Source organism: Ostrea edulis, chromosome 6 (genome assembly GCF_947568905.1).
Source record: "Ostrea edulis chromosome 6, xbOstEdul1.1, whole genome shotgun sequence".
NCBI lineage: Eukaryota > Metazoa > Mollusca > Bivalvia > Ostreida > Ostreidae > Ostrea > Ostrea edulis.
Window position 1 is genome coordinate 78,755,232 of NC_079169.1, and position 14,047 is coordinate 78,769,278.

A 14,047-nucleotide genomic window follows, 5' to 3' on the forward strand; every position below is an offset into this window, starting at 1 on the left:
ATTTGTTTTAATATTTAAGGTATATTAGAAAGAATCATTAAAATTCTGTGTATTGATATGATTATTTTAAAACATGTCTTTGAAATTCGTGTAGTGCAATGATAATATAATATAATATGGTTTTAAACTTTATAATCCTCTTAGTAAAGCGATACATATTCCAATATTCAAGAAAGAATGTCAATATTGTTTTTGATGATGTTTTGAAATGTTTATATGATTACTACATTTTGGAAGAAAAATTTACAGAACAAATATTTTACAAAAAGAAATGGTCTAAATAGAAATGTCTTTTCAATTAATGATAACAGCATTTCTTCTTCTTCTTTTTTAACAATAAGTACTAGAATATACATGTAATTGTCTATATCGCTTTCTTTAATCTGTATGAGAGTGTGAGTAAAAGGTGTATATGTATTTGTTGAAAATGATAAAAACAATAATAAAGAAAAATAATAATAATATAAAACCCCAATAAAAGTTTCGGGGACATCGGTCATGCCTCCAGCTCTAACAGTAAGTAATCTCCCTCTGGAAATTCCTGACTGTGCGCAATGACATGTCATATTTACGTTTTAACAAATTTTAATTACAAATGTAATCGATCACTTCAATAACACTCTTGTTGAAAATGCAATGCATTTATACGGCTTTGATATGTTATCGTCTACAATGAGGGACTGTTCATTTCCAGTAACATGTACAAATTCCTGGTATTACTAATATTTCATACACTTATACGGCAATGAAATACAGATCTGTGATACAGTTATGAAATTTATTATATATATAGAATTCATTTTGATCCACCTTATTCAGTGGGGATCTAAAAGAGTGGGGTACGGGGGATTGTTGTTTGAATACCTTTTGAAAAAGGTTATTTTTGCCATTTTGGGGTCTTCACTCCCCCTTTATTCTTGGGCGGAAATGGTACAAACTTGGGTTGCAGCCCTTTGAAAATTTTCTGGATCCGCCACTTGTATTCTAGCAAAAAAGGTAGGGTCATGATGGTGTTCAAACAATTACAGCACCCTTTTTAAATAGCTGTCGGTCTTTCACTGGCCGATCCCTTTTCTATAATAAAGGAGAACTTCAATGTAGGATACTTTTGTATGATTCATACTTTATTACCTCCCACAAGAGATTGTGACAATGAAGACATCACAAACATATAGTAAATTGCATAATAATAGGACACTTTTGCATGATGGAAGAAAGGACGTCATCAAATCATTTTAAAACGTCTAAAAAACTATGATAACCACTGCATCCCATGTCTTGTAATGAATATTCATTTAAATGACATACACCCAATGAATAATTAGGTTTCAATATTTATTTCAGTTAAGGTCGGTTTTGCTTAATTGCGGAGATAGTGAAATTAAACTCAGAATAGTTGAATCTTATGGTTAAAATGATATTCACATTTATGAGGGAAATCTGCTATGGGGAAACTCATATAGGCTCGTGAACAGCACGAGTAAAAGAATGATACACAAGCTCAAGGGTCAAAAATTTCAATAGTTGTCAAATTATCAGGATGTTTATGATAAGAAGTGGTTTGGAAAATATTTATCATTTGAAACGTCTAAACTTTCGTCTTCATTTGTGTCCGCACGTGGTGCAAGAGCTGTGTGAAGCTATTCAAGACGAGAGGCATCAAAATATAACGTGTCATGAGTTGCTAACATTTATTATAAGTACACGGATCATTACTTACTGTAGGCGACATAACAAAATCAAAAGAAAGAAAAAGCATTATTGTGTGGTAACAATTCTAGATTATCGATATAATATTCAATAACTCTAGGAAATCCGTCTTTGTGACCTTGCTTCAATGGCCTGATGTAATAAGTCGGGCATTTCTACTATCCCATGAGCGGGATGGTACCACAATGAAAATCTAGAAAGAAGTGTTAGGAATTGCTAATGGAAATGATCGAACTGTTATCCAAACTGGACATGGCCAAATAGAGGACTTAATATCGTACGGACAAATTCCCAAATTAATCGCAGTAAACAAGTAATGTAAACAGTCGTTCCGCCATCGGAAATCAAGAACTGATATCAAAATGTGACATTCTTCGGATACCTTCGGATTTACATGTATTTGTATGGACACATAGTAAATGCACTTTTCGGTTAGGTTTTCCGAGTGATTAGATGTAATGGTAACTTCTTAAATGTATTACTAGTATGTATGCAATGAATGTTCCATCCTGTATGTCAATATAGTCATCCGCGATAGCAGGGTTAGTGGCATATATTTTAAGCTTGTGATTAGAGAGCGAAATTGCAGATGTATCCCCGCATTTTCTGTCTTGTGTAACAAAATCAACACCCTATCTTATTCGGTTTCAACTGTGATAGAACCTCGACTCTCCATTGTACTAACTTTGTCATTTCAATACAGTAGTGGCTCTCTTTGTACAATAGTATATATCTTTTTACTTCAGAACCTGATACAGACGACAGTCCTGTTTTCACTGATGACGAGAGCGTCGTAGGCGATGACGACAAAACCGGAAGCCAGGAGGCTACAGCAGAAGGTCTCGGCAATCAACAGCCACAGAAGAAAACCGTTGCTCAGATCATGAGGGACAAGAAGAAACAGACCGGAATGACCTTACAGTGGTAAGCACAGTACTGCGAAATCAATGCATATGGGTCTTGTTCCACGTCCTTAGACATTTCATGACGATCACAGAAGGGTTCTAATCTCTTTGAATACACGAACCTTCAACATGGGAACCAGAATACCAACACTGCATATGATTTATTCTGCACATTGTTGATTTTGAAGTACTTGAAATGAATAACTATTTTTACAGTTTTTCATTGATTTTAGTATAAACATAACTGTTTGTACAAAATATGTTACATTTCATAATATACTTTAAGCCGTAAAGTGACACGTGTTTTTATTTTCGATTCATAAATTCCATCAGCTGTATTGATAACTAGTCCCCACGATTTGATAAGGACCTCTCTTATTCTAAATTTTACACAATCAGATATTATTCGTGTTGTGAAGAGCATTTGTTTCAGACATGCACGAACCCTACCTTCCCGAAGCACTGCGCACTGCATGAGTCTGTATTCGTGTTCGGGCTATCGATGTAAGGTAGTTGGATCTTTTGTTAGTCTTATCTCTCATTGTATAAACCTTTCTTCAATGATTTTCATACACTGTGAAACATAATAAAAAGGACTTTTTCTGTCACAAAACGAAACAAATTATATGATTAATAAAAATTTCGTCGATGGGGTCCTTGAAGGAAAGTAATTTAAGATAGGTATTTTCTAGACACTAATAAAATGTACTGATGTACTAATATATTTACAAATGTAAGACCCTATTTATATTCAATAAAATCAAATTTTGATCCTCAATTTATTGACAGGGTAACGTTTAGTCAACCCTTTGAATTTTAACACTTAAATCACACATATATGATATCAAACAAATAAGACTCCTTATAAGAGGAAATAATTTTCACAATGAGTAGAAATCAAACATGGAATTTTAAGATATCATCTGATGATACAATAAGGAAATGCGTCAAACCTCGTGGTCAAAGTACAAAAGCAGTTTCCTCATAAAACAAATGACGCATGGTTTTGACAGATGCACTTTATTTTTTTTCTGCCTACACCATGTGTTATTCTAAAAAATCATTCGATACAGGGCTATATTATAAAATATTTAAAATCTAGATAAAATTTTTCCACATCTGTAGATAAAGGTTGCTTGCGAATATGTAAACAGATAAAACCAAACTGTTTATTTTTGACTAAATATGTTCAAGAAATCATCCCCTAAGTGTCCCCTTTATGTCAAAGTTTTCAAAGCAGTTCGGTCTTGAGAGTAGTCAACAGCTATTGATAAACAGATAAGCCCCATTGACGATATATTTCAATATCTCTCAGCTGAAAACAGTTAGTTCTACCGTCGGTTTGTATAGCAAGGGGTCTCGCCCAGCCCAACGTTTCGTACAGGCAGGTAGTATCGATAATGGAACCGCATTTTCGAATGTGTATCCAACTGTGTGTTATATATGTGAAATTTTGCTCACGTCCAAATCTGATATTTGGACAAACAGCATGAAACTTCTACACTTGGCATCGATGTGCAATTTATCAAAACTGAAAGGTTAGAGGTTTTTATAGATTCGATGCCACACACTGTATGATATCTTTCCAGTGTCTTTGCGCCTGGTTGAGAGCGAACAAATCGATGCACTAGAATCTGCAGGTCTCTTTCGCAGGTTCCAACTCGACTTTAACGAGAACACCTGAACACACTCTTAAACTACTCTCCTCTTGTACCGTAATACTATGAATATATAAGTAGTACATTATCATTGCAGGTAGTTGTACAATATTTGATCATCTAATAGTCTGCACGATGGATATTTATAGTGCAAGCTCCTCTAAACCACATAAAAGACAAACGTGCACGTCATTTACTCCTATATACCTCAAATATGATTTTATCATATGATATGTACGGAACGAATTATCATAATGCTTTCAAGTAGTGGTAAATTTCGCATGCAATAAATGTTCTGTGCATGAGAAACAATCATTATTTTTGGATTTGATATATCTATATTCAATGAACAATCTGATCCACTGTACATTCTTCACTAAATCCACCATTATATGCTTTATATACCCAAATCACGCTTAGCACTCGTAGAACTATGTTAGATTTTGGACAGTAGACATGACTATTTCTATAATGTCATGTAATGTAAACAAAAACAAGTTTACCTGCAGCGATCGATGAATATTTCTTAATTTATTTTCACAAATAACATAAATTTACATGTTATAAAGTTATAAAGAACAAACAAGATTAACGACATTTGCTACATCTTTTTTTCCCAAATGTTCAAAATGAAAACTAAATCTCTTTTGTTTTTTTTAAAAAAGTAAATGAATATATTTATTCTCATGATTTCTCAATTTTTTAAAAAGGAATTTTTTTGTACTTATCAAAAACAAGGTTTAATTAAACCATATATATACATTGTATATACATGTACATGCATCCATTTTATTGTACCAAGTGTTCTTTAAGTCCTGGGCAAAAGTGCATTATTGAGTAAGCCTGGAGTTTATAGAGGTGTTAGAGAAGCAGGTGTAGCTAATTCTCTCGTCTTATATTCTGTAATGTGCCCATGCATTGATTCAGTCGATTCTAAATCCAAGAAGTTGAAAGGATATTCTATTTTGGCAAGCCTGGGTGGAATTCAACATCTACCTTTATTTTATTTTTTCCCCCGTTTCTTCAAGACTAAATTTATGTCTGTGTAGTCTTCGGCAAATTGGGGATTTGCTTGTTCGATTTCTAAGTAGTTATATTTGACCAGTAATATATCTTTTGATTTCCATGTATTTCATATACTTCCAGGAATAAAGACTATATGTGTATGTTGTCTGTAGGATTTTTTTCAATGAAAAGCCGAAGACAAATTTCAGTTCAAATTAACATTTGCCAAAACACGTGACAGTACTAAAAACATATAAAGTGTTCGCTCTAAAGGATTACAACGTGAAATCCTTATTTCCTGGAGCGAATAAAAGATTTATTTTTGACAAAAAATGACTCATCTTGGAGCAATGTATCGCAACAAATTTCGTACTGACATGACAGGACTTATCGGTAAATTTATGACGGAATATCGCTCAAACGATATGGCACCAAGTTTGGTTATAGTGAACGCAGGATCGCCGATAACATACATGGATAATGTCCGTCTATTCTTCTCTGCTTCCCTTTAATCCAGCCTTATCTTCCCGATGAAAAGCCAGTGTGCTTTTCTCCTTGAGCTCAATGACTCGCTCTCTAGTGTCTCCTGGACCAGACCAATCAGTGTCATCAAAATGCTTACTTCCGTTTCACGTATCATTTCATTAGATTTCATGTTAGGGAGTCTGACATTCATATCCAGTATGGTCAGTTAATTGTGCTGTTCACAGTATCGGTATAAATACACTGTTTCTAAAAGATGCAACATTACCATGTATTATATTTGATAGACAGTTTATCTTACAATTAAATGTAGCTTTCGTTAATAAACAAACTTTATGTACAGTTTTGACCTCTGACTATGATGTTCAGTTTTGTATACCAATGGAAGTTATGGAACATAGTCAAATTCATCTAAAATCACTGTGTGGATTTTGAATTACAATGTTTTTGACTTCGATAATTGTTCATTTTCATAAAAATGTACAGGTGAAATAGATGATTTTAATAAATTGAAAACTAGCATAAAGAAGACGACATGCATGTAATGTTGTATACTTTGAAAACATGAGGTGTGTCCTTTAAGGACCCCTTCCTTCTGTTATGAATAATGTATGGTATATACTATTGTAGCCAGTGAGGCAATGATTGTAAAAACAAATTTTGTACGAAGCGTTGTTTTTTCCCTGTAGCTGAATTGTCAAATTATTGCAAACCCAAACCTAAGTATTAGTGTGACTCGGATGATCGCAGCTATGTTCCCACCGATTTAGAACGTGGTTTCCTCCAAAGGATTTAACTGTTTACAATATTCACAATAATCTTGTCCCATATTCAATATAAAAAGGAAAACAAATCAAGAGATGGGGCCAAGAATATGTTTTTATGCAAGTCCTGTGTTGCGATAAACACCATGGCCTACAAATGAATCGCACATTCATTTGTCCCTATACTCGCTTCTCACAGCTGCAACCTGATTTCGATAATCGAGTATACTCAATTGGCTTTGTGATATACATATGTATAATATATATATGTCTGTGTGTTAAATGTCAATTATCATTCTTGTTTCTTGCACAAATGGATAAATTGCCCAAAACAATTTTGTTTTGTTCTGGAAGAACATCTTTGGGTGAATTGTTGCTTTGAAACGTCACAAACAAAATGAAAATCAGCAATGATATTTCAACTAAAAGATTTATCAGCAAAGGTGTTTTTATTTGGACACCGTATCCAGAATATTCAAAAGGTACACATTCAAAATAACCACTACGGTCATTTTGAAACTTGACTCTGCGCCGTCAAAACAACGCACTTAGCGATCTCTTAAAATACAACATTGATACCACTGTAATGCTTATTTTAAAAAGTTCAAAATGGCGTGTTAATCTCGCAGCCACTTAAGCTATCTTCGTAAGACCTTTAGGATTATCGTCTGTACTTAAGTCTTAGTGACTTTCACCGTTGCATTTTTGTCTCCTTTTTAGACAACCTTTGAGAGAGAGAAGAGGAGATGCGATTATCATTTTGCTATTCTGAAATACCCTGGTTGTCTTGTATTCAAGTTTGTTCTAGATAACAGCGGGACTACTGGTGTTTGTACATACAATGAAGCTGGAGAACGCGAACAGGGTGCTAGCTTAAGTAATTGTAATTATTTCTTTGATAATTAATTACTACGAATTATTGAAATGCTTCTTCTATAAGCTAGAGAGACCTTACGTCTGCGGCTTCAATGATGAAGAACACAACTGTTTGAGTTTGTTCTGATCAGAATTTTGAAACTATGATGTGATACATTTTCAGAATATAATATATAGTATGAGGATCATCAGCTGTGTTTTTGATTATTTTGAAAATTTTATCAGTTGAATTGATAAACAAGACACCTTGTACTTTAAAGACTACTGATGTATGTATTTGTAAATGAGGATTTTCATCGTTAAATTGTTAACTTTTTTACGACAAGGAATCAATTTGCAAACATCAAACTCTCTTGTCGATATTTGAAATGAGGGAAATTGATATTGTGGAGTGGATATCGGGGTCTTAAATAGGCCTGCAGTACATGAATGTTTGAAATGCAGTGTGGGTACCACCCGCAGTGCAATTTCATTGAAATGGATTGCTTTAATTTACTAACTAATTCAATATATGCAATAACAGTATGCTGTTATAGACCGTCGATTTTATGTCAAGGTAAAACGAGAAGATCTAGGCAAATATCACTTTTTAATGACTATGCAAAATGTAAACTGCGTTTTTTAATTTAGGTAAAGGATAGGGAAAGCATTGCAAATCAAGTATAAGTCCTTGTGCTCCCTATATTAGAATGATAAATCTATTTAAAATGACTCAAAAAAGTTAAATTTCAATCTTCCTTTGATTCTTATATATTTTCAAAATACTTTTACCCTGTAATAGACAAATTAATATATTTTATCTAGAATTACTTAATTCAACTTTAAATAGTTTTTGTTATGATACATACATGTATTGGTGGACGTAGTATGATACACACTAACTATATTGTTCTAGTATTGGATTATACAAAGTACACGACTAACTGAAGAACTTTATTAACAATGAATTTTCAAATCATACAAAAAACAAAAATATTAGCTACCAACATTATCTTAGGCTCCAACAAATACAATATCCCTATTGAATCCTAACGATATGTTTAAAATTCTTAAATAAATTTGATTGAATTATGTTATGCTCGGCTATAGAATTGAAAACATCAACGAATATACAGTTATATCAGTTATATATGTATTATATCATCTGATATGAAACCATTAGTGGTTTGGAGTGGGGTTTCTTTTATCATTTTTTCCCCCTTTTTTTTTTTTTTTTTTTTTTGTTATTTAGATCCTGACCTCTGTATCGTTTTCATTTTTCATTGATATTTAACCGAATACCAAAGGATTGCAAAATGGTACGAGATGAGATAGAAGAATAAAAACCTCACTGAAGGAGAAATCAATATTTATAATGAAATTAATTAACGGTTCCTTGGTGAATTTAAACTGCAGTGAAAAGTTCTCTGTACACATTTCAAGAATGTATTTCGACTCTAATTTTGCAAGAGTAGTCTGTTTAAACATTGAATTAAACGAAAAAAGTTAAAGAAACTTTTCACATGACTATTAAATATTTATATAATGTATAAAAGGAAAGGAGATATCAACATTGACGTCGAATTTTAATTGATTTCTTCAAGTCCTGAAATTACGTTTGTAACAGACATGTAACAAGTCTATAATGCACAGAAGTTTCTCCAATCTCATACCCGTTATATTTAAAAACTGTTTCTCATATGATATGAATATTCATGAAGTAACTATGTATTTTTGCATGAAAATTGATTCATCTAACTTTACGAGAATAGGAAGCCTTTGAAGTGAGGTGGTTAAATTATAATTGTACGATGATTAGGTAAAACAAAAACGGAATTGGTTTAAACTGTTGTACCGTTGAAGGACTATAAGAAATAGTTCTAGAAAGTATCCGTTACCCTTACAACATATCCTTGTAAAAAGTCTCTCCGAGAGGAGAAAGTTCATTAACATACAAGTGGAGTCATACTGGGTTCAATTTATTTGTGGGGTGTATATTAATATGTCATCCCCTCTTGTAGGGATCGTCTATTTAACTTTCTAACTGTGCACAATTAATCCAGTGAAAGTGTCACCCATAATGCTTTAGTCGTCACAACATTTGGCGCGCTCCACGTGCCGTCTGCGAGTCTCAGGAATGGCGTGTAGTAGTTGTCTGCGTAGTCTCGGAATGGCGGTCGGGGGTTTCTATGTGTTTACAAGGGACAAGGTGTGAAGTGTGTGGCTGCCATTGCCGTCTCTCTTCCGGCCGTGTTTCCTTTTGAAAAAAAAATCTTCATTTCTTTTATCGAACTGAAGCAAAGGGGTAACTTTTATTGGATTAATTTCCTGTGAACTGAGTGTCTGAAATTGAATGTAACCCTCTGTAGTTTAAACAAAATATTCATATTTAATCTGTCGACCCTATGATCCAAAGCAAGCCCCGTCAGTCCCTTTCTCTTCCGTCTTTCATATTAGAACATCTACATTTTTGACTGGCATCGGGTCTACCACCCTCGGAGTTGACAGTGAAGAGGTCACCCTGGCAGTAACCTCAATTTTTCTTTACAGACACGGACCTTTTTTCATACATACATTCTATATAGGGCAATCAACGATATCCATTGTTTGTTTACAGACTATGTAATACTATTGACAATATTTGGAAACTATTTGTTGAATGTCTATAGAGATTTCAAACATCCAATGAAAAGATACTCTAGTTACACGGATATGTCTTCAAACAAAACGATATGCGACTTAATTTTTGATCACATGTTGATTTATGATTTAGTTGTTAGTCTTGGTCTGAATTTGCTGTGCCGACTTTTGACAACCAACTGCACTATACATGTATTGACTGATAACAGTTAAGGTACAGACAATCGTTTGATACATTGTTGCGTTTATAAAACACAAACTACACGTACCAAGGTGAAGAAAGATGATGATGTGTTTGTCTTAAAAACCACGTCATGAAATTTGAAATGGTGCAGTCAGCTGTAGTAATTATTATTCAAGTAATCAATTATAACATGTGTACTGAAAAGTGTATGTTCAGTATCAGGTACAATTTAACATTTTTATACGCCCTTCTTTAGACGGGGCGTATTATGGTACAGCGATGTCTGTACGTCCGTCCGTCCGTCCGTTCGGGGTTTTCTCTTTATAATTTCATTTCCCTTTCACATATCATGCTGAAACTTGCTGTGTAGCTTCTTTGTGGGTCACTCTGGATCATACTGCAATTTTGATCCATTTCGACCTTTTTTCCAGGAGTTTTGCCCCTTTGTCCCTTTATTTGGAAATAATTATTATATGGAGGGTACATAATTTGTCCACCCTACTCCTCCCACAGTTTTTAAGTGAGAGCCTTCTTATTATGTGGAGTGTTTGTATGGGTATTGAAGATGTGCATGTGGGATGGATTTTGATTTTCTGCAATTTTAAAAAAAAAAAATTACAGGTTGTTGAACTTGGTCTATTTAGAAATTAATATTCTATGAAGGGTGCATAATTTGTCTGCCCAATTCCTCCCACAGTTTTCAAGTGAGGACCTTCTTATTTTGTGAAGTGTTTGTACAGGTACTGAAGATGTGCATCTGGTGAAGGATTTTGATTTTCTTCCATTTTTGAAAAAATTGCAGGTTGTTGAACTTGGTCCATTTTGAGGAAATCTCAATTTTTAAGCTAAGACCCTTTGTTGATATGAAAGTTTGTCACAGCCTCATGATGGCTGATACTACCTGAAGCAAAGTTATACAAATTATAGCACAAGAAAAACAGCCTATGTAAACATTTCATGGGCGTATTATGTACCGTTTGCGGTACTCTTATTTTAACTTTGTTTCCTCTACCACTCCACGATAAATTACAAATATATGCATGTATCTTATAGTTACATGTATTGTTAGTCCTACCAAAATATTAAATAATAATAATTAAAAAAAAGAAGAAGATTGATTGATTGAATATTGTTTAATATTCCTCTCGAGAATCTTTCACTCATATGGTGACATTACCGTTGCCGGTGAAGGGTCGCAAAATTTAGGCCTATACTCGGCATTCCCGGTCTTTGAGCAGGGAGAGATTTTTATCGTGCCACACCTGCTGTGACACAGGATCTCGGTTTTTGCGGTCTCATCCGAAGGACCGCCCCATTTAGTCGCCTCATACGACAAGCAAGGGGTACTGAGGACCTATTCTAACCCGGATCCCCACTAGAGTTTTGAAAAAGAAGAAAGTCGGGCGCTATATTAGAAATAATGTATTTTTAAGATAACTCTAGACTCACTCTATTATGGGTTCAAAGTAGAAAATCTGTATTAATTTTCACTTAATATTGATCTATTGATAATGAAGAAAATGTATATGCTGCCACCTTTTTAAAAATGTCAGACATGCATAAACAGATGTACGTACATGCATCAGAGAATCGTTAAACAGTATAAAAATGCATGTACATAAAAGCTGGTTAAAAAGGCAAAATTTAGTTTTAACAGTTTAAAAAAACTGCTACTTTATGAATATACACACACACACACACACACACACACACACACACACACACACACACACATACATATATATATATATATATATATATATATATATATATATATATATATATGTATCTATCAGAGAAATCATTGCATATTAGACAGAAAATACAAACAATACTAGTATAGGAGTTATAGCCATTGACATGTTTTTGGGTAAATAATTGATTATATATGTATCTTTAGGAAATATGAATTTTTCCAGTATCAAATAGTTTATCAGACTTTTTATTGTATTTAATGAAAAATAAATCCTACAAAAGATAAATTTCTTTCATGCACAAAGTTACTTAATTTTGCAAACGGCTACATGTATGACGTCACATGAGGGTGGAGATTCATTAGTCCGATGGGTCAGGTGTTTCAAATATCGTAAAATTATTTGAAGTTAGTGTTAAGCATTGTTATAACAATGTCATTATAATGAAATATTTACTTATTTGCTAAATAGATAAATATCTATGATACGAACTATCTGAAATTCATCACGCAGATATAACGTTTAATGTTTAATGATAGTATTGAATACTGACAACAGATGTATAACCATTTGTTATCCAGAGGTATAGCCATTTGTTATCCAAGAAACATGATTTTTTAGTTACATGAATCTAATAACATTTTTGCTTTGGTCTTTTTTAAAAGTTACACGCGAGTCTCTTTTTTCTTCTTGTAATTTCTGGCCTTTGTGATATTTTTTACCGAAAAAAACCTGAACAAGTAACAAAACGCTTACGTGCAGTGTATCATGAAAAAGAGAAATTCAAAGGGGTTTTGAGAGCCATGCAAATGAATAATCAAAGTAGACTACCACATCAGTTTCACTTCCTAGATGCGAAGCGGAAGCGTACATTTCATTGACCCTCTGTAAAATATGCTTGATTTAATGTACACCTGTACAATCAACTTATTGTAATTCATTTCTGAATAATAGTTTTCAGTAATATTTTGATATAGTAAAAAAAGTATATTCAAAAACAGTATATTACTATAGCAAAATAATCTAGATAATTTAGATTTGACTTTTATTTTTTCATTAATTGCGGTCGACTCTGTAATGCTCCAGAGTGGGGCAACCCATAAACTTGTATGGTAGCTTAATAATGTGTTATATACATGTAGTTGTAACCTCTCACAGAATGACCTCTGGCTGACCCCGTATAGGGGATAATTCAAATTACTGGTTGATAGGTGTATCATGTGGGAAACGGCAATTTACATTCTAATGGAATTTTTAAACGACTGTCTTATTTCCTAAGTATTTTCATTTTCTCCTATTATAGGAGATATTTTCATTCCTATAATTTCTGTTCATGGAAATTTATATTTTTTTTTTGGTATATTCTTTTTTTAGGCTTGAAGAAAACTACTGTATTTGCGAGGGCGTATGCCTACCACGCTGCATACTTTATGCACATTATCTCGACTTCTGTCGTCAAAAATCTTTAGAACCGGCATGTGCAGCAACTTTTGGAAAGGTAAGGAAATATTACCGAAATCTAGTCCCAGAGAACTCCATTGGACGAAGTTCATTTGTTAGACGCGATATATTCATAGAATGAATGAAAGATTTAAAAAAAACATTACAAACAAAGCACTACCCAGTAGAACAATTTCAGGATCTGAATTTGACGGCTAGTAAAATGAATTGACGTCATAATAGCCAACACGTCATTAAGTTTTTTCTCTGCTGCAGAGTGTGAGGCAATCAGATCAAACTCTGTAACCGAGTAGTTACGATTCGGTGTAGGGGCGTTAAAAGGGCTAATCGAATCAAATGGCGTGTTAGCTATTGTGACTGGTACTGACGGCCGTTATTTTCAATGACAAATTGGTTCAGAATGACCGCGATAAATTTAGATGATTTTGTATTGAAGAGAACAGAAAGTTTTAATAAAGATCGGTAAATATTTTATTCACGCTTACATTTATAACTTTATTTTAAGAAGTATAACTGGATTAAATTTATATTAGTATTTTATACTAATATACCTGTATCGAAATAGTCTAAACACTGACAATTTTCTATAAAATACGTATCTTCTTTTTTTTCAAACAGACAACTGAGAGATAACAAGGAAATCATTTTTCGTAGAATAGTAATTTACTCCCATTTATAATAAATTTTG

At 33.4% G+C, this 14,047-nt stretch overlaps 1 protein-coding gene across 3 annotated transcripts in view; it reads left to right on the forward strand.

Annotated features, from left to right (window-relative positions):
* Nucleotides 1–14,047, forward strand: part of LOC125646870 (DNA-binding protein RFX6-like) — a 36,843-nt gene that overhangs the window by 5,710 nt on the left and 17,086 nt on the right. For 2 of the 3 annotated variants that reach the window (XM_048873463.2, XM_048873460.2), the window contains exons 2-3: nucleotides 2,457–2,634; nucleotides 13,273–13,396. In XM_048873463.2, the coding sequence (XP_048729420.1) occupies nucleotides 2,594–2,634; nucleotides 13,273–13,396 (165 nt within the window). In that variant the 5' untranslated portion in view covers nucleotides 2,457–2,593. Of the gene's footprint in view, nucleotides 1–2,035; nucleotides 2,172–2,456; nucleotides 2,635–13,272; nucleotides 13,397–14,047 lie in introns of those variants that run through there. The other variant, XM_048873462.2, reaches the window with a different exon arrangement.